The following is a 21,335-nucleotide window of genomic DNA, read 5'->3' on the forward strand; positions in this document are numbered from 1 at the left end:
AGTTAGCTCGTTAGGCATTTATGTTGTATTCTTTTAGAATCAATGGGTTCATGACGTTCATTTATTAGTTAAAAAATTCATGTAGCAACTGCATATTGGCCCTTTAAGACTTTTTCTGGGAGATGTTTTCTAAGACCCCTTTTTTCCATCTGTTTGACAAGAAATCAAAGCCTTTGCTCATTCCTAATTTGTAGGATGGAAAATGGTGGAAAAATGTATATATGTCTTATGTTTCATTTTACTCCCTATTTGACATGTTCCTATGAACTTCACACGTTGGTGCTTATGGGCCCTTTTACATGGAAATGACCAGTTACAAAAAAGTGCAAAAAGATTCTTGTTGGAAATTACCTGAAACTCTCCACATGTTGATGTCATTTTTGAAAGGCCTTTTTCATCATGCGTGTTTGGTACCTGCTGACATCTTGTGTTTTCATAATTAAAAAAATCTATCAAAGATAGATACAGATAATTGTTTTCAGTATAATGACTAATAACTGTTGTAAAATGCAGTCCACCTGCTGTTCTGCTGTCCCTTCAACATTTGAAATGTGGCTTAACCACATTCCATTAGCACCTCACCCTTTACAATAAACAATGTTCAGAAGAAGAGCGCATGGAAGTGAACGCTTAGGTCAGTGGGTGGAGAGACAACACTGACGACACCTGTCAGGCAGATATTTAACAATGCTCATTAGTCTCTCAAAACAGAATTTCTGTTAAACCGAAGCCTGTTACAAGTGCTTATAGAACAGCCACTCGTTACTACGTTATAAAACATCTCCAGGAAAACCTCTTTCTTCCCCCTCTCCTCCTCCACCAGGGCAGTAGAGGGTCAGGGTGGAGTGTCATGTTGAAGCAGCTTTTCCACATACTGCTGGTGTTGACCTGTCTTCACCCTTCACCTCACCTCCCTCCCCACATCAGCTAACTCCAGCTGCATTCAGTCTCCACCCTCTTCCACCGCTTGGCCAGGAGAAAGGTAAATATACTGTACTATAAAAGATTGTGACCTTAACGCGCGCAATTGTATTTGATCACCTGTCTGACTCTTTAAAAAAAAAAAATGTATGTCCTGAAATGATACAATGTGTACATTCGCCTTAGCTGGGATTTACAGTAGAGGTTGGGCTATTGCCTAGGGTAAGTGAACTGAATAGTCACACATGTTGAGCCTGCTCTGAGGATGCTTCATTGGGCAGGTGCACATTTTTTTAAAGAAGTGCAAACCACCAAACTGCAAAGAATTCCAGTAGCCTAAAACGGATCTTTCTGGTTCTGCACCATTTGTTTAAGTGAAAGACGGACAATTTATGGCGGTCAGAGCCTGCTCTGAGATTTATTTGACAGAAACCAACCAAAATACAAAGACTTTCAGTAGTGATCTTTCTGATTCCTCCCCTATGTGTAGGTGAAAGGCAGGCAGTATATGGTTCTTCTGCGTGGAAATAACTCATTTACAATTTCTCAAAATTGATCCTAATCTTAGGGGCAACCAAAAATACTCCTGACTTGTTTGTCAGACTTAAAAAAAAAAAAAAATGTATTTACTTTTTACCCCATTTCTCCCCATTTCGTGGAATCCAATTGGTAGTTAGTCTTGTCTCATCGCTGCAACTCCCGTACAGACTTGGGAGAGGCGAAGGTTGAGAGTCGTGCGTCCTCAGAAACCCAACCCAGCCGCACTGCTTCTTGACACAATGCCCACTTAACCCGGAAGCCAGCCGCACCAATGTGTCGGAGGAAACACCGTACACCTGACGACCGTGTCAGCGTGCCCTGCGCCCGGCCCGCCACGAGTCACTATTGCGCGATGGGACAAGTATATCCCTGCCGGCCAAACCCTCCCCTAACCTGGACGACGCTGGGCCAGTTGTGCGCCACCCCATGGGTCTCCTGGTCACGGCCAGCTGCGACAGAGCCTGGACTCGAACCCAGAATCTCTAGTGGCACAGCTAGCACTGCGATGCAGTGTCTTAGACCACTGCACCACTCGGGAGGCCGCCTTTCAGACTTTAAATGTCAATCCCTTCTTAGCGCCTGGTTTGTGCCGGTGTTGAATTATATCAAGGTGGTGTAATGTTGTAGCCTGGAAATCCAGACTGAAGCATACTACGCTTCACTATTGTTTTACTATTGAGCGGAATTTGGTCTGGATTTCCAGGCTAGTAATGTTGTACAATCCTGACAACTGTTTCTGTTCTGTCCAGGTCCTTGGTCCTTGTGGAAAATGTCCTATGCATATCAGAACCTGTTCAGCTGGAGTCGACCTCGATTGACACAGCCACATCTCCTCTTCCTATCACTGGGCTTCTTGTGCTGCTTAGTTGCTCCCGCAGGTAAAATGCACCAATACATTTCTCTGGAATTATTCATGATGTCATGATTGTCCAGGATGCAAGAATGAATAAGATCTATTCATTGATTTGATTATTTTGTTGTACATAGACTTTATGGAAGACATTGCAACATAAATACCATTGTCTAACAATAGATGCTTGTATTTATTACATAGTTTGTGTCATAAGGGGTCCGCATGCTTCCCAGCCGAAACAGTTCGGTAGAGTTGGTGCATACATTATGACATTTTGTGACGGTTTTTGTTAGTTTTGAACTTCGGTGAGGGTTATTTTGGCTGTTCGGGGGAACACTTTTTTTGGGGGGGGGGGGCAAGCCGAAGTTCAGAGCCGAAGACCAAGCCCCTTCGTCGGTGATTGGTCAACAGTAGGGATTCTTCAATAGTCTTTGTTGTAGTTGAACAATAGACGACTCGTTGGCATGCACATTTTTTAATTGAAAAATACTTCACCAAACATCTTACTTAAATGTAAAATTGCGTGACTAACATGCTGACTAGACCGGGCACTCTCGTGCGTCCGCCATTCCGTGCATGTTGATTTTGTCCATCCACACCAGACCGATCAGGACATGAAGGTTGAAATATTAAAACGAACTCTGAACCAACTATATTAATTGGAGGACCGGTCGAAAGCATGAAACCTTCATGGCCATTTAGCTAGCTTGCTGTTTCTAGCTAATTTCTCCTGGGATATAAACATTGGGTTGTTATTTTATCTGAAATGCACAAGGTCCTCTACTCTGACAATTCATCCACAGATGAAATGGTAAACCTAGTTAGTTTCTATTAAACTCTCCTCCTTCAGTCTTCTTCTTCTTCTTCATCTTTGGACTTTATATGGCGGTTGGTAACCAACTTTAAGGTGCATTACTACCAACAACTGGATTGGAGTGCGGACCTCAGTTCAGCTTTCACTCACCCACGTGGGTATATGCTCTTATAAACCAATGAGATGGGAGAGGCGGGACTTGCAGCGTGTCAAATATAGAACCAAGTTCTATTTTAGTGCCTGGCTACGTAGATGTGCGCGAGCAGGTTGGATGAAATGATTAAATAACATATACAGTTGTAGTGGGAAGTTCACATACCATTAGATTGGAGTCATTAAAACTCGTTTTTCAACCACTCCACAAATTTCTTGTTAACAAACTATAGTTTTGGCAAGTCGTTTAGGACATCTACATTTTTCCAACAATTGTTTACAGACAGATTATTTCACTTAATTCACTGTATCACTATTCCCGTGGGTCAGAAGTTTACATACACTAAGTTGACTGTGCCTTTAAACAGGTTGGACAATTCCAGAAAATGATGTCATGGCTTTAGAAGCTTCTGATAGGCAAAATAATTTGAGTCAATTGGAGGTGTACCTGTGGATATATTTTAAGGCCTACCTTCAAACTCAGTGCCTCTTTGCTTGACATCATGGGAAAATCAAAAGAAGTCAGCCAAGACCTCAGAAAAAAATTGTAGACCTCCACAAGTCTGGTTCATCCTTGGGAGCAATTTCCAAACGCCTGAAGGTACCACGTTCATCTGTACAAACAATAGTATGCAAGTATTATCACCATGGGACCACGCATCCGTCATACCGCTCAGGAAGGAGACGCGTTCTGTTTCCTAGAGATGAACGTACTTTGGTGTGAAAAGTGCAAATCAATCCCAGAACAACAGCGAAGGACATTGTGGAGATGCTGGAGGAAACAGGTACAAAAGTATCTATATCCACAGTAAAATGAGTCCTATATCGTCATAACCTGAAAGGCCGCTCAGCAAGGAAGAAGCCACTGCTCCAAAACCGCCATAAAAGACAGACTACAGTTTGCAACTGCACAGGTGAAAAAAGATTGTACTTTTTGGAGAAATGTCCTCTGGTCTGATGAAACAAAAATAGAACTGTTTGGCCATAATAACCATAGTTATGTTTGGAGGAAAAAGGGGGAGGCTTGCAAGCCGAAGAACACCATCCCAACCGTGAAGCACAGGGGTGGCAGCATCATGTTGTGGTGGGGTTTTGCTGCAGGAGGGACTGGTGCGCTTCACAAAATAGATGGCATCATGAGGTAGGAAAATTATGTGCATATATTGAAAGAACATCTCAAGACATCAGTCAGGAAGTTAAAGCTTGGTCGTAAATGGGTCTTCGAAATGGACAATGACCCCAAGCATACTTCCAAAGTTGTGGTAAAATGGCTTAAGGACAATAGTCAAGGTATTGGAGTGTCCATCACAAAGCCCTGACCTCAATCCTATAGAAACTTTGTGGGCAGAACTGAAAAAGCGTGTGCGTGCAAGGAGGCCTACAAACCTGACTTAGTTACACCAGCTCTGTAAAGGAGAAATGGGCCAAAATTCACCCAACTTATTGTGGGAAGCTGTTGGAAGGCTACCCAAAACGTTTGACCCAAGTTAAACAATTTAAAGGCAATGCTACCAAATACTAATTGAGTGTATGTAAACTTCAGACCCACTGGGAATGTGATGAAAGAAATAAAAGCTGAAATCATTCTCTCTACTATTATTCTGACGTTTCAGATTTCTTAAAATAAAGTGGTGATCCTAACTGACCTAAGACAGGGAATTCTTACTAGGATTAAATGTCAGGACTTGGCTCAGGTGTATGTAAACTTCTAACTTCAACTGTATGTGTAAATTTATTTTTCAACGCTCGCGCACATAATGCGAGCGGTGAGGTCATCATGTAAGATCTCCTCAGCAAAAATGTGTTGATGACAGATTTGTTGAGTTATCTTAAATTAAATTAATTTGGACTATTATGAGGAATTAGATACTGGCTGTGGGGTCTCAAAATGGACAAACGGTACAATTGTGGGTTTTTTTCTCCATTTTTCAAGCGAAGGTCTATTAAGGGAGTATGCGAGCACACTTGTTTGGTTTGCCTAGCCGATTACGGCTAGACACCAGCCAAACTTAAGCATACTGTGTGTTTATCGGGTTGTTAGTAATTGTTTGTACTTCCTGCTGGTTCTGAGGCGTGCATGCATATGTCAGTGGTAGCTCCACTCCGAATGGCTGTTTTTACAGTGTGGGTGAGTGATGCCACAGGGCCTGGGGGGGGAGGAAATTACTAAACAGAGGCAAAAGGGTCCATTCTCTAACAGAAAGCAGAAAGGCTCAATCGCTGCAAGCAGTGTTACAGGGAGTTCAAGTTACACCCACATCCCATAATATTCAGCTCTGGAGTGTCTGGAGCTATGGTAACAATAGCCATGGGAATAGGTGCGCTTTCAGTGAGTGTCTGAGTTGGTGATGGTCGGTGCCCTGTCTTGTCTAGAGACACATCAAATCATATGTATTTATAAAGCTCTTTTTAAATCTGCAGATGTCACAAAGTGCTTATACAGAAACCCAGCAATGCAGATGTACATTAGAAGCACGGTGGCTAGGGAAAACGCCCTAGAAAGGAAGGAAGGAACTTAGGAAAAAAACATAGAGAGGAACCAGGCTTTGAGGGGTGGCCGGGGGGGGGAGATTATAAGAGTACCTGGCCATTATTGCCAGATCGTTCTTCAAGATGTTCAAACGTTCATAGATGACCAGCAGGGTCAAATAATGATCAGTGGTTGTAGAGGGTGCAACAGATTAGGAGTAAATGTCAGTTCATTCAGAGCATTCAGAGGTCGAGAGAGAGAGTGGTTGAGAGAGAGAGAGACAAAGGAACTGACTAATATTAAGAAATGCTACAGCAGGAAGGAAAGTAGTGTGGAAACCTACCAAAAATCAATTAAGCAACAACAAATGCAATCCCTTTTAGACAACGTGGACAACTTGGCAGTAGAAAACCTGAACGGTATATTTTACCTCTCAGCTTCCCGTTCAAATCTTAAAATTTCAAGCAGAAAACCTAAGAAAATTAACAACAATGACAAATGGTTTGATGAAGAATGCAAATACCTAAGAAAGAATTGAGAAACGTGTCCAACCAAAAACAGAGACCCAGAACCTGAGCCTTCACTATGGTGAATCACTAAAACAACACAGAAATACACTACGGAAAAAGAAGGAACGTCAGCTCAATGTAATTGAATAATCCATAGACTCTAACCACTTCTAGGAAAATTGGAACACACTAAACAAACAACACAAAGAGTTATCTATCCAAAATGGAGATATATTGATAAACCACTACTCCAATCTTTTTGACCCAATAACAAAGAACAAATGGCAAAAACATATACATGATCAAATACAAATCTTAGAATCAACTATTAAAGACTACCAGAACCCACTGGATTCTCCAATTACATCGAATGAACTACAAGACAAAATACAAACCCTCTAACTCAAAAAGGCCTGTGGTGTTGATGGTATCCTAAATTTAAATGATAAAATATACAGACCACAAAAGTGGAGACAAATTTGACCCCAATAACTACTGTGGGATATGCGTCAACAGCAACCTTGGGAAAATCTTCTGCATTATCATTAACAGCAGACTCGTACATTTCCGCAGTGAAAAGAATGTACTCATCAAATGTCAAATTGGCTTTTTACCAAATTAACATATGGCAGACCACGTATTTACCCTGTACACCCTAATTGACAAAGAAACAAATCAAAACAAAGGCAAAGTTATCTTATGCTTTGTTGATTTCAAAAACGCTTTTGACTCAATTTGGCATGAGGGTCTGCTATACAAATTGATGGAAAGGGGTGTTTGCGGGGGGGGAACATACAACATAAAATCCATGTACACAAACAACAAGTGTGTGTGGTTAAAATTGGCAAAAACATACTTCTTTCCACTGGGCCGTGGGGTGAGACAGGGATGTAGCTTAAGCTCCACCCTCTGCATCAATCCGTAATGACAGCCTAGGAACGGTGGGTTAACTGCATTGTTCAGGGGTAGAACGACAGATTTTCACCTTGTCAGCTCGGGGATTCGATCTTGCAACCTTTCGGTTACTAGTCCAACGCTCTAACCACTAGGCTACCTGCCGCACCAATATATCAATGAATTGGCGAGGGCACTAGAACAGTCTGCAGCACCTGGCCTCATCCTACTAAAATCTGAAGTCAATTTTCTACTATTTGCTGATGATCTGGTGCTTCTGTCCCCAACCAAGGAGGGCCGACAGCAGCACCTAGATCTACTGCACAGTTTCTGTCAGACCTGGGCCCTGACAGTACATCTAAGTAAGACAAAAATAATGGTGTTCCAAAAAAGGTCCAGCTGCCAGAACCACAAATACAAATTCCATCTAGACGCCGTTGCCCTAGAGCACACAAAAAACAATACATACCTCGGCCTAAACATCAGCGCCACAGGTAACTTCCACACAGCTGTGAATGATGTGAGAGACAGGGCAAGAAGCGCCTTCTATGCCATCAACAATAGAATACATTTGACATATTTGAATCAATTATAGAACCCATTGCCCTTTATGGTTGTGGTCTGGGGTCTGCTCACGAACCAAGAATTCACAAATTGGGGCAAACAGACCATGCGAGGATGCTATTTGGCCCTAAACAGAGAGTAAACCTGACCACTGTGACTGACCCAAACTTAAGGAACGCTTTGACTATGTACAGACTCAGTGAGCATAGACTTGCTATTGAGAAATGCCTCCGTAGGCAGACCTGGCTCTGAAGAGAAGACAGGTTATGTGCACACTGCCCACAAAATGAGGTTGAAACTGAGCTGCACTTCCTAACCTCCTGCCAAATATATGGCCATATTAGAGACACACATTTCCCTCAGACTACACAGACCCACAAAGAATTTGAAAACAACAAACCGATTTTGATGAACTCCCATATCTACTGGGTGAAATACCACAGTGTGCCATCACAGCAGCAAGATTTGTGACCTGCTGCCACAAGAAAAGGGCAACCAGTGAAGAACAAACACCATAGAACAAACACCATTGTAAATACAATCCATATTTTTGCTATTTATTTGGCCATTTGTACTTTACCTATTTGCACCTAATATGACATTTGAAATGTCTTTTAATATTTTGTAACTTCTGTGATTGTAATGTTTGCTGTAATTTTTTTTTTGTTTATTTCACTTTCAATAAAGCCCTTAAATTGAGGTAGAGAGAGACAGATAGATGGGGGGGGGACACTGTGACCCAGTCCGACGATACCCCCGGACAGGGCCAACCAGGCAGGATATAACCCCACCCACTTTGCCAAAGCACAGCCCCTACACCAAGAGGTCGAGAGGGAGGTCGAGAGGGAGGTCGAGAGGGAGGTCGAGAGGGAGGTCGAGAGGGAGGTCGAGAGGGAGATAGACGGGTCGGGGGACACTGTAGCCCCGTCCAACGTTACCCTAGAAGGCCAGCATCCCGGAGTCGCCTCTTCACTGTTGACGTTGAGACTGGTGTTTTGCGGGTACCATTTAATGAAGCTACCAGTTGAGGAACTGTGAGGCGTCTGTTTCTCAAACTAGACACTAATGTACTTGTCCTCTTGCTCAGTTGTGCACCGGGGCCTCCCACTCCTCTTTCTATTCTGGTTAGAGCCAGTGTGCGCTGTTCTGTGAAGGGAGTAGTACACAGCGTTGTACGAGATATTCAGTTTCTTGGCAATTTCTAGCATGGAATAGCCTTCATTTCTCAGAACAAGAATAGACTGACGAGTTTCAGAAGAAAGATCTTTGTTTCTGGCCATTTTGAGCCTGTAATCGAACCCACAAATGATGATGCTCCAGATACTCAACTAGTCTAAAGAATGCCAGTTTTATTGCTTCTTTAATCAGAACAACAGTCTTCAGCTGTGCTAACATAATTGCAAAAGGGTTTTCTAATGATCAATTAGCCTTTTAAAATTATAAACTTGGATTAGCTAACACAACTTGCCATTGGAACACAGGAATGCTGGTTGCTGATAATGGGCCTCTGTACGTCTAATGTAGATATTCCATTCAAAATCAATCGTTTCCAGCTACAATAGTCATTTACAACATTAACAATGTCTACACTGTATTTCTGATCACTATTATGTTATTTTAATGGACAAAAAGTAGCTTTTCTTTCAAAAACAAGGACATTTCTACGTGACCCCAAACTTTTTCCAAAAGAATGTGGTGATTGACGGTTAGGTTTAAGACAGATGCAGAGCCACTTGGTCTGACGTCATTAAAAGGTAATTTACCACTTTCACGAGTGCAGTCTCAGTACTATGATGCGGTCTAAAACCAGACTGGAGTATTTCGTATACATTATTTGTCTTCAGGAAGGCAGTGAGGTGCTGTGCAACAGCTTTTTTTTTTAAATTGGAGAGGAATGGGAGATTCCTCGATATAGGCCAATTTTAGTTTTTTTATATTTTCTAGGTAAAGGTTTGGCTTTTTCAAGAGAGGCTTTATTACTGCCACTTTTATTGAGTTTGGTACACACCCGGTGGATAGGGAGCCATTTATTATGTTCAACATAGGAGGGCCAAGCACAGGAAGCAGCTCTTTCAGTAGTTTAGTTGGAACAGGGTCAAGTAGGCAGCTGGAAGGTTTAGAGGCCATGACTATTTTTGTGAATGTTTCGAGAGATACAGGATTAAAAACCTTGAATGTCTCCATTTATCTTAGGTTCTGGCAGTTCTGTTTAGATTCAGGACAACTAAGTTTTGGAGAAATACACAGATTCAAAGAGGAGTCCGTAATTTGCTTTCTAATGATCATGATATTTTTGTCTAAGAAGTTCAGGAATCCATCACTGCTGAATTGAAGGCCGTCCTCTCTTGGGGAATACTGCAATTTTGGATTGTTTGTATTCTCCTCAATCAGGTTGGAAAAGTAGGCTGATCGAGCAGCCGCAGGGACTCTTCAATATTGCATGGTACTGTCCTTCCAAGCTAGTCAGAAGACTTCCGGTTTGATGGAGCGCCATTTCCGTTCCAGTTTTCTGGAAGCTTGCTTCAGGGCTCGGACATTTTCTGTATACTGCCTTTTTGTTTATGTTCTTGAGGCCCTGGTGATGGGACTTTTGACCTTGGTGATAATGTAGCCTAATCTCTGTCTTTTGTCAGGGAAAGGCCTCATTTCCCTTTTACCGCTTGAACAGTTGAGCTTCGGGCATGTCTGGAGTGTTACTGTATGTTAAGAGATTGCGTTTGCAAGGCACATATGGCTATACAAGTTAAAAATGGTATTGTCAATTAAGCAACATCCATGCCTTAAATCTGTGGGTCGCAAAACCTGTGTCAGCTGCTTTTCTCGTCTGCCTAGCACATTCGTGTCACTGATTGCTCTGACTGCATGCAACTGGCTTCCCAGCGCTAAGAAAGAAGGAACTAAAACCAACACACTCAGGGGCCCATGTATCTGAAGTTACCCATCCTTGACCCAGATGGCAAAGTCACTGATCACATCCTCTTTATACACACACACTGTAACAACTCTCTTTCCCTCTCCAGGTGTATCTGCTGAGATCTGCAGGGTGACGGGGGGAGTGTTGGGGATCCACTGGAGCAGCGTGGTCGATTTAGGCTGGCGCCCCCTGGCCGTGGGGAGGGGCAGCGCCAGCTGCTGGGAATCCTGCTGCCTGGAGCCAGCCTGCAACGCTGTCTGGAGCCTGGGGGGGCACTGTGTGCTGCTGAACTGCTCCAACAGAGGAGTCTGTGACGTCACATCTCTCCCCCAGCCCCACATTGAGTCCCTGGGGCTCCTGCAGCTATTTTCAAAGGGGACTACCACAGCTCGGAGGAGAAGGCTCAGGCGGGCACAAACAGGAAAGGGAAGTGAAGCCGTAAGCCAGAAACATGGGTCGGACCACCAACATTCTGGCGCTGTGAGTCAATGGAAAGTTACTGTTCTGTAGTTGAGTCATAAATGACTGTTTACCTCCGTTCTTCCTTCCAGGATCACTGGGACAGAGTAGATGAATAGAGTATGAAATACCTTCATATACATTTCTACATGCATGACAACCTTGTTTCCCTGACTTATGTGTTATTGTATATCATGCAATCTCTTAACTGCAGTGGTTCACGTCGTGAAGGCTATTGAAGACTGTACAATGTAGCCAATGTCTTTAGTCATCTTTCCGTTCTTATCTGAAGTACATCCATATCTTGGCAGGGAGTTTCCAAGGATGCAGAGCATCCGTCTCCAACTGTCGACGGCACCAGCGGAGTAGCTTTCCCTCAAACATCTGATAGGAATCACAGCCAGCTAACTAATGGAAGTGGAGAAGAGCCATCACCCTCAGAGCAGAACTCTAAATCAGAGGACAACATAGACCCAGTGTTTTCCAACAGCAGCTCTGTGCTTCCCACTACTGCTCCTACAATCACTACATCCCCAACCCAGGCTGGTAAGGCAGTGGACACTAAACTCTGACTTACAAAACCCACCCTCGACAACGTTTGGGTTAATAACACACTAATAACATAATTGGATGTGTTGAGGTATGTATTGATGGCAGGTAAAACATGTAGCTCTAAACATCTACTCCTGCTCAAAAACTGGCACCTGCTGCAGATTTCTATCTACTTTGAATTAACTGCTGTTTCAGTTGCTCCGTCCTCCATTTTAGCCCATGTAATGCCTCTGGTTTCCATGACAGTCCGGGAATTGGTGGTGTCGGCAGGCGTGAGTGTGGAGGTCACGCTGCCGCGCAACGAGGTAGAACTCAACGCCTTTGTGGTGCCAGCGCCCCAGCCAGGTACTACTACTCAACCTACCTGCGTTATTACTTCGTCATACTGTATCATACACCTGTATTATACACACCCCGTGTAGTCCACGTCTCGCCCCGAATTCTACATACGCTCATCTGTTTGAGTTGGCATGACGATGACAAAGGAGAGAGCTACTGCAGAACACAGCCTGGTACTAAAGATAGCTCTGTATCCCAGGATGTCATTCCTCGTAGCTTCCATCCTCGGCTTTGACCCGCCTCTCTCTCTTTCTCACTTCTCGAAAGGGACCGACTATGCGTTTGACTGGCTCTTGAGAACTCATCCCAAAGACTACAGTGGAGAGATGGAGGGGAAACACAGCAAGACGCTCAAACTCAGCAAGGTGCAGCTCCTTGAATTAGTTCAACCGTTATCCCTTTCTCTCTCTGTTCAAACCCAAGGCCGCGTAACTGAGATTGAATGTATGACTAGAGCCATTTATACAGTACTGTAGTACTTATGAGAAACAATTCCTATAGAATTGGCTCTAATTCAACCTTTCTCTGGCTCTTGTTCCTGTGTTCAGCTGACGGTGGGACTGTATGAGTTTGAGGTGACAGTGGATGGTGACGGAGCACACGGAGAGGGCTATGTCAACGTGACAGTCAAACCAGGTGGGGGTTAAACTAACATGACTCGTATTGACATGGTCATTAGTAGGAACATGTGTAAACTGTAACATATTAAAGGGCACCTCCCCAGACTCTCCCATTTATGGGCTTATACTGAAATGTTGACAATGACTCATACCTGGGTCGTGTTCATTCTCACCAAATGGAAGATAACAGACTGAAACGGGGATGGATTACCTGGAGTTGTCCAATAAGAAATGGTCCTTTTAGTTTTCCATTGCAAAAATGTTTCGCTACGCGTTGGCTAATGAACACAACCCAGCTGTACCATTCAGCCAATTAGCTAACCTCTTCCACTTCACAGAGCCACGGGTAAACAAGCTCCCCGTCGCTGTGGTTTCCCCAAAGTTCCAGGAGATATCCTTGCCAACCAGCTCCACCGTGATCGACGGCAGCCGTGAGTACACCTGGCTTTTTGGTCTCAATCAAATCATATAAACTAGAATTGCACCATCTGTTGGTGATGTCAAACCGGGTTTTATGTTGCATCTTGTCGTAGTTGTTTCCTGACCAGAAAAAGACAGATTTGGTCAAGGGTGTCTTTTATTTAGATTATTGCTCTACTAGCGTACATTGAAATTATAGCTTGACCATTTTAGGTCAAGAACCGGTATTTGCCCTAGAATACTAATGTTGATCTTTAGCTTGGTGCAAAGGTCCTCCAAACAACACCCTGGGCAGTTTTTTTACATTATCACCTTACATAAAACAATGGAAGACAAACTTTAGTAGTCAGGGTTGAGACAGGGGCAAAAATATAGGCAGGGTGGCCTATACATTTAACCGGTTCTTTTCCCCTCTTCTTCCTCTCCTGTCTTCCTCCTCTCGTTGTGTGCGGCCCCTCAGAGAGCACAGACGATGACAAGGTGGTGGCGTGGCACTGGGAGGAGGTGAAGGGCCCGCTGAGGGAGGAGAAGGTCTCTGCAGACACCCAAATCCTCACCCTCACCGGCCTGGTCCCAGGGAACTACACATTCAGGTACCGTTACCTTGTCTTCTCAATGGGCATGCATCATCTTGTAAATTCTCTACATATTGCTTGTATATTCCTTGAGGTACCTCTTTCTATTTTTTCCCCTATGGGCATGCTCTACCTTGTATTCCGCTTCTATCTCTTACTTCAAATGTTTTCCTTCATACCATTTCACATGCATACGCCCACGTCCCTCATCCTCTCTCCCCATTTCAGCTGTAGGTGAAGGCTACTGTGGGTCTTAGAAGCAAGGAGGATGTTAGGAATTTGTCTATCTGTCATAAACCGGACCTTCCGGCACGGTAGTCAGATTAGCATCTCAGATTTACACGTGTCTAGCAGAGTACCATGTAGTTAGATGTTAGGGGTTGGTTTCGAATTAAGCGTAAGTGTTCAATCAAAACCGTCTTCCCCCTCATCCTTCAATACCACACCTTTTACTTCACCTTCAAACAAATGAGTTGGTGTGTTTTTGAGTTTGTCGTTTTTATCTGTCCTCTATTTTTTTCCCCCTTTAGTCTGACTGTTACGGACTCGGACGGGGCCCAGAGCTCCACCCAGGCCACGCTGTCGGTCAACAAGGCCGTGGACTACCGGCCGGTGGCCAACGCCGGACCCAACCAGGTCATCACGCTACCGCGCAACTCTGTCACACTGCATGGCAACCAGAGCACGGACGACCACGAGCCGCTGGCCTACGAGTGGTCGCTCAGCCCCGAGAGCAAGGGCAAGGTGGTGGAGATGCAGGTGAGAGATGAACACCAGGGGGAGCTTCAGTTTGTCAGAGACCATGCGCAGATCTTACTTAGCAATCAAGGGGATTCCGTCTTTTTTATTATTATTTATTTTTATTTTATTTTCATGATAGCCTTATCAAATTGTTGTTTGAAGGTGGAAATTCTTTGTTTCGGCACCAAAAAAAAGGGAAATTCTTCTCTCCCATCTTGATAGTATTGTCTTCGTTCTGTAGGGCGTTCGGACTCCCACTCTGCAGCTGTCTGCCATGCAGGAAGGAGACTACACCTTCCAGCTCACTGTCACAGACACAGCCGGACAGCAGGACACGGCACGGGTCACTGTTATCGTCCAGCCAGGTAATCCAGCAGCATATAGATCATGTGTATCTATGGCTACTGTCAACACCAATGCTATTGTGTCGCTTATCTGAATGTGTGTTGGCTTAACCTTGTTGAGGCTTACATTGGGAATAGCATCAAGAGAAATGAATGGAAAATGCTGTTACCTCCCTTGTGTGATCTTGTAGTTGCGTGAATATCATGCCTGATTTACATGAAATAAGCCACACATATTTTCTCTAATTCTTTGCTATTATATAACATATCTGAATGGATGTTGGTTTAATCTTGATGAAACATACATTGAGAATAGAGACAGACAAAACTAGCACGATTCTGTAGGTGAAAATACAGTTCTATATGGATATTGTCCTCCTAGCATGTCTATGTTCTCCCGAGCCTGCTTGTGTTCCATCCTCCTCAGAGAACAATAAGCCCCCAGTAGCAGACGCCGGTCCAGAGAAGGAGCTGACCCTGCCTGTGGACCGCACCACTCTGGACGGCAGCAAGAGCACGGACGACCAGAATATCTCCGCCTACCACTGGAAACAGAGCAAGTCAGTATTCACAGGCAGGCAGACAGACAGACCCAACATGCACATAGACGCACACGCACTCAACTACATGCATGCTCACTTTCGCTCACATACACACTCGCATACGCACACACTCCCAAATAAACACACAGCACCCTTTGGCAAATTACACACTCGCTGTTCTCTGTGTATGAGAGTGACACTTAGTTCAACTCCCAGAGGCAATATGATGAGTGGAGAAGACTCTTTGGAGCACTCTTCTCTTCCATCTCTCATGTTATATGGCTCAGTTCAGTGCTATGTGCTGACAGCGGATAGTGGAACTGCTGTTTCTCCACCTGTCTGACTCTGTGATTGTCTCTGTCTGTCTGTCTGTCTGTCTGTCTGTCTGTCTGTCTGTCTGTCTGTCTGTCTGTCTGTCTGTCTGTCTGTCTGTCTGTCTGTCTGTCTGTCTGTCTGTCTGTCTGTCTGTCTGTCTGTCTGTCTGTCTGTCTGTCTGTCTGTCTGTCTGTCTGTCTGTCTGTCTGTCTGTCAGGGGTCCGGACGGAGTGAAGATCGAGAACGCCGATGGCGCCGTTGCCACGGTGACGGGGCTGCAGGTGGGCGAGTACGAGTTCAGTCTGACCGTGACGGACGAGAGGAAGCTGGCGAGCACCGACACGGTCACGGTCATCGTCCGAGAGGGTAATTGTCGTGTGTGTGTGTGTGTGTGTGTGTGTGTGTGTGTGTGTGTGTGTGTGTGTGTGTGTGTGTGTGTGTGTGTGTGTGTGTGTGTTTTTGTTTAAATTCTCTTTCCTGATTTCATAAGAGTAGGTTTTTCCTTAGCCTCGGATTCATTTCTGGGTGCTGAGATTAGTATTTACCAGACACAGTTATTATTTGAGTTTGCAAGTAAGGCATTTCACTGTACTTGTGATTAAAAACTTGAAACTTGATTTAATATAGAATTGCCGACGAAGAAATGTATCAGAGATGGAACTCTCTGAAGCTTTCAGAAACAAGCTAGACAAGGTCTCATACGAGACGCACTCAACTATTCAAAACCCTTTGAAGTATAACTGAAGCATAACTCACACACCTATATTATTACCAGGTGCATGGAGAGAAACAGCATACTGAGTATCTCAGAATACTCTTTGGCACGGCAATGTCCTTTTAAAAGTGTCTTGTCTTCTCTTTACCAGAGTTAGACCAACCCCCAGTAGCCCATGTCCAGTCCAGCCCAGCCATCTCTCTTCCCCTGCGGACTGCAGCCCTGGACGGCTCCCACTCCACAGACGACAAGGGTGGAGTGGGCTACTTGTGGACCCGTGATGACAGTAGTCCTGCAGCAGGGGTGAGAGAGAGTCCACTCCGTGGTACTATAACGGATAACAGAAATATTTACAGAAAATATTATTAAGTGTTAGGGGAGCTGTGGCAAACATACAATGTACCTATAGTAAGTAAACAGAAAATGTACAATATAGCATACATTTCCCTCTTCATGTTGTATTAGGTAAAAACATTCTGACCAAATGCAATCTGCTCTTGCATTTCTCATGATAAACATTCTACTTAATAATATTTGCATACAATGGACCTACTGCTGGAAATATTTTGAACAACTTATGTGTTCTGGTCAGACCAGGTTTTCCACTTTTTCTTTTTGCAGTAGTGTCTTGCTTGCAGCTCGAATATACAATTATAACATAATTCAATGTCTTTGAATTAAGATATGTGTCATCAACATAAGACAAAATATCTTTGTAACTGATCAAATACAAATCAAATGCATCTTGTCTGAAGAGTTGTGTTGTCTTTATCCCCCAGAACGTACTGAACAACTCTGACCACCAGGCGGTGCTGTTTCTCACTAACCTGGTGGAGGGAAAGTACAGCTTCACTCTGACTGTGACTGATAGCAAGGGCCAGAGCAGCTCAGACAGAGGGACTGTAGAGGTCAAACCAGGTCAGTGGGCTCCTTATGGACTACAAACACAGCCCCAAAATCAACCCCTCGACACTTGGTTTGAAAGAACCAAATGGATGTGGCTAAAGCTACAGCTAGCTTTTTGATACACTAGGGTTATTTTCCATTATATTCCTTCCACCCAATCCATTCAGATCTATGGGAAGTAGGAGAAATACTATATGGAACACAAGCACAGCAGAAATGGCTCCTATACACACTATCTTCTTCTTCTCTCCCTCACTCTGTCCTCCGCCCTCTCTCTCCTGTCAGACGTGTGGCAGCGTGACCTGGTGGAGCTGGTGCTGGAGGTGTCTGTGTCCCAGGTGTCCCACCGCCAGAGAGACATGCTGCTCAGACAGGTGGGCGTGCTGCTGGGCGTGCTCGACAGTGACATCATCGTACGGGAAGTCAGCGCCTTCAACGAGCACAGGTCAGCTCCTTTCCTCTATGTTTCGGTCTCTTCATTTCAACTCACTCAACTTTATTGGCACAGTGAGTTACTTAATTGCAATGTAAGCACAAGAACGCAGGAGTACACCCTTTATTTGACGTACTCTTTCTTGTACACGTTTTAGCATGTGTTGTTTTGAACAATGTGTAATTTTAAATTTAAAAAATGGCCACGTTTACAATGTGTAACTTTTTTACCACACTTACAGGGTGTGGACATGAGAGATTCTTTGTTACAAAACTAAGAGGCAATGTTTATAATTACTAAGAATAATTCGTAATTAGGCTGGTTGAGGGAATCTATTAATTTCTTCCCATCTCCATTCCTCTCCTCTCAGTACTCGACTGGTGTTCTTGGTGTCTGGGGGTCCGGGTCGCCCCCCTCTGTCAGGTCACAGTGTGGCTCTGGGGCTGCGCAACAAGTTACGCAAACAGAAGAACGACTTCCTCATCTTCAAGGCACGGCGGGTGGACACAGTCAGTGAGTATCCAGACACGCGAATAGAGAAAAGCAAGACATGGATGGAGAAATGTATTAGGACTAATGAATTGAGACTTAGTTCATTTACATGACAAGCAGTTATTGAGAGTTTGCTGTGAAATTAAACATGCTCTATGAATGAATTATTTTATTTTTATGTTTTTACATTTCTGGTATTTAAAGTATGGGCAATTTAGTTTATTTTGACTTACCCTTACCTCTTTTTTTAACTTACAACTTCAAGTTTGGCTTAATATATTTGTTTTATTAATCTCCAGGTTAGATAGACTAGTCTTAAAAGACAGTTAGGATAGGATTGTCGTCTTTGACCCAGAAGATGTCAAGAAGACTCTAGAAAACCTGTGGCCTGACGGAATTCAAAGTTCACGTCTCTTAACGTCTCTCTCCCCCTGCAGTCTGCCAGCTGAACTGCTCCAGTCACGGGGATTGCGACTCATTCACGCGGACCTGCGTCTGCCACCCCTTCTGGATGGAGAATTTCATCAAAGGACAGCTGTGGGACCAAGAGAGCAACTGTGGTGAGGAGCGGAGTGGACACTCGTGAAATTGAAGATTATGACATTATACATTAGGATACTGTGAAGACTCGCGTGACTACATGAATTTACTTCTGAGTATGATGCACAGCGGAAAGCGACGTAATGGAAATATCAAGTGCTGAATTTGCGCTTTCTCGTTCTGACAACCTGCGACTTATATTGGCCCTCTCTCTTTCAGAATGGAGTGTGCTGTATGTGACCATAGCATCCTTCATGATCGTGGTTGCCATCGCGACCTTTGTCTGGGGTATGGTGTGTTGTTGCCGCGGGTAAGAGTGCCACTAACGTTTGAGTTTGACATTTTTGTACATGAATATTATGTTGCTTCGTTTACATTGCATGGCGTGCTACTCTGTTTTAAATACATGCTTGTTGTCCATCCAGTAATGTGGAATAAGCAGACTGACAGGACTGTGTGTTTTGAACAGGGGTAAGGGTAAAATGCGCCACAAGAGCAAAAGCCGCTATAAGATGCTTAATGGCGAAGAGCAGGACGGACTGGCGCTACACCCCCCCCGAGCTGGTAACACACACACACGACCTACTCTCTGTGCCTTATTATCTTAGAATATGTTGAAAACAGCAAATTCCTTTCCCTTTCTCCCCCACCAGGCCGAATGAAGCCGGCCCCTGCCCCCTCGTCCTCAGCCCTCATGCGCTCTGACTCGGACTTGGACAGTGACGACGGCCAGGGAGGGGTCCCATGGACAGACAGGGAACAAGGACACCTCCTCCGACCCCACAACGGCACCCTGGAAAACGGCCAGGGCCCCAAGAGGAGCAAAAAGCAAAGAGAGGAGCTGCTATAGCAACAGAGGGTGGTGGAACACCCCTCCCCACCCCTAAACCCTCACCACCCACTCTCTTTCGCTCTTTTCCACCACACAAACCGTACACCTCTCCACCCATAGGACACTCAAGACATATGGGTCCTGGAGAATGAGAGAAAACCCTGTTGGGCACAGGGTCAAGCCTCCCACCCACACACCCTTGTATTTAAACTTCCCTTCGCCCACACTGAGCCAAGATTAAGGAAATTAGGTTTAACCTTTGAGAAGGACAGACCATTTAATGGAAAAATGTGTGGGGGGGGTTGATAGGGGAACAAATGGTCAGAATGTCAAGTTGAGTGCTGTTCACCCCTGAGACACTGAGAAAGTACCCCCCCCCCCCCCCCCCAGGAAAAAACGGGAGACTGCTAGTGAAGACTAGCCTGAATGTTCCTACTCTACTCTGACAGGTTACAAAATGGTTGACAAGTGACTTGTCTAGATGAAAACAAATCTAGATATCTGTGCATGAGAGCACAGTTGCAGTCATGATATGTATTCATGTTTGAATGGTGGTTAGGTCTGCATGAGTTGTGTGTGCCTGAATGTGTCTAAAAATCGAAATATGTGCGCTTTTGGTAATTGTGCCAAAATGTCGTTTCAGAAAAGCGTTGAGTGTTTGACACTTAACCAGCATTGAGAGTCGAAACTGCTTTTGTTGCTGTCAGCCATGCTGGTCAGAGTCAGAGGATCCTGGGAAATGCTGTTTTTTGAGAGCCATGCCTCATACTGTATGAACTCACTGGATGACACACTGGACTACACAACATTGACGCCCCCACCCCTATTACTGTGTCCCTGGGAGATGATGAAGACACCAATGACACGTGGGGAAGAAAGGGGCAATGGTTCCTACTCACCTCAGATACTAACGACTGTTCGAACCTGGAAGACCACTTAACGTCTTGTCTGTTTTTAAGATTTATTTTGGCCGACCATTTTTATCCTGACGCACTTTGTTTTTCACGCTCACAATGGCTATGTCTGTCTGCATCTTCACTGCTCTCACAGGCTGCTAACTGAACAAGTGCTGATCCACACATGTTGATCAGATTAGCAATTTATTCAGTTCAGCTGTAGATACAGAGCGGTGGGATTCTCCATTGCCCGACACGTACCTCCTCCAAACTTGAGTGGTGTTGTCACTTTGCATGAAGATTACTGTGAACCTGACCCTTCAGTATGACTTTAGAGATACTTTTTTTGGTTGTTGAATGTTTAAGAGGAAAGCCCCCGATCTAATCGGAGGAACCCTCTGTGAAATAAGCAATCTTTTTTTTTTTTTACCAAACCTTTCTCAGTGCAAAGTCATCTCATGCTATTCCTCCAATGCGCTAGTCGAATTGGCAGCATTCTGGGAGTCCACTGTGGCGGCAGAGAGGGCGCAGCCACAAAATGAAAGGGATTCTGTGTTCATTTAATTGTTAAATAACGATCCTTTTAGTGAAGGATTCTCCTCACTATGTGACCAGACCTTATGAAACTGGATTATCTGTAAATTAAAATCAAATCTGTTTTACGTTGTCCACCTTTCTTTTTTTTTTTGTCAAGACTCCCAAAGTCTTTAAAGCTATGGCTAATCTAAAACATCTTAAAGTGTAAACAAATGCTGTTTATTCCAGTCACAAGTCTAAACAAGTCTTTGGCTCTCTGACCCAAGGAGACTGTGAACCATTGAGAAAACACTGCCGCACAGCTATCTATTCTATTGCCACTTACAGATTTCACATTCTCTTTTATGGCTGACCATTATTGACTGTGGTTCCCCTTTAGTGCTTCATAACACTAAATGATGAGATGAAGACATCTGAGATGTTGGCCGCCTGTGGTCTCATCAAT

At 44.2% G+C, this 21,335-nt stretch overlaps 1 protein-coding gene across 5 annotated transcripts in view; it reads left to right on the forward strand.

Moving 5' to 3' along the window:
* LOC106588470 (dyslexia-associated protein KIAA0319-like protein) overlaps positions 1–21,015 on the forward strand; it is a 27,724-nt gene extending 6,709 nt beyond the window's left edge. For 2 of the 5 annotated variants that reach the window (XM_014177542.3, XM_014177543.3), the window contains exons 2-22: positions 824–982; positions 2,211–2,339; positions 10,739–11,112; positions 11,403–11,637; positions 11,890–11,988; positions 12,250–12,347; positions 12,531–12,618; positions 12,941–13,033; positions 13,483–13,615; positions 14,128–14,356; positions 14,580–14,703; positions 15,110–15,242; positions 15,757–15,905; positions 16,406–16,557; positions 17,034–17,172; positions 17,446–17,605; positions 17,964–18,106; positions 18,523–18,645; positions 18,845–18,935; positions 19,095–19,189; positions 19,279–21,015. In XM_014177542.3, the coding sequence (XP_014033017.2) occupies positions 2,231–2,339; positions 10,739–11,112; positions 11,403–11,637; positions 11,890–11,988; positions 12,250–12,347; positions 12,531–12,618; positions 12,941–13,033; positions 13,483–13,615; positions 14,128–14,356; positions 14,580–14,703; positions 15,110–15,242; positions 15,757–15,905; positions 16,406–16,557; positions 17,034–17,172; positions 17,446–17,605; positions 17,964–18,106; positions 18,523–18,645; positions 18,845–18,935; positions 19,095–19,189; positions 19,279–19,475 (2,964 nt within the window). In that variant the 5' untranslated portion in view covers positions 824–982; positions 2,211–2,230 and the 3' untranslated portion in view covers positions 19,476–21,015. The remainder of the gene's footprint in view (positions 1–823; positions 983–2,210; positions 2,340–10,738; positions 11,113–11,402; positions 11,638–11,889; positions 11,989–12,249; positions 12,348–12,530; positions 12,619–12,940; positions 13,034–13,482; positions 13,616–14,127; positions 14,357–14,579; positions 14,704–15,109; positions 15,243–15,756; positions 15,906–16,405; positions 16,558–17,033; positions 17,173–17,445; positions 17,606–17,963; positions 18,107–18,522; positions 18,646–18,844; positions 18,936–19,094; positions 19,190–19,278) is intronic. The other 3 variants (XM_045709828.2, XM_045709829.2, XM_014177545.3) reach the window with 2 other exon arrangements.
* The last annotated feature ends 320 nt before the right edge of the window (positions 21,016–21,335 follow it).

Source organism: Salmo salar, chromosome 27, assembly GCF_965601325.2.
Source record: "Salmo salar chromosome 27, fSalSal1, whole genome shotgun sequence".
In the NCBI taxonomy this organism is placed as follows: Eukaryota; Metazoa; Chordata; class Actinopteri; order Salmoniformes; family Salmonidae; genus Salmo; species Salmo salar.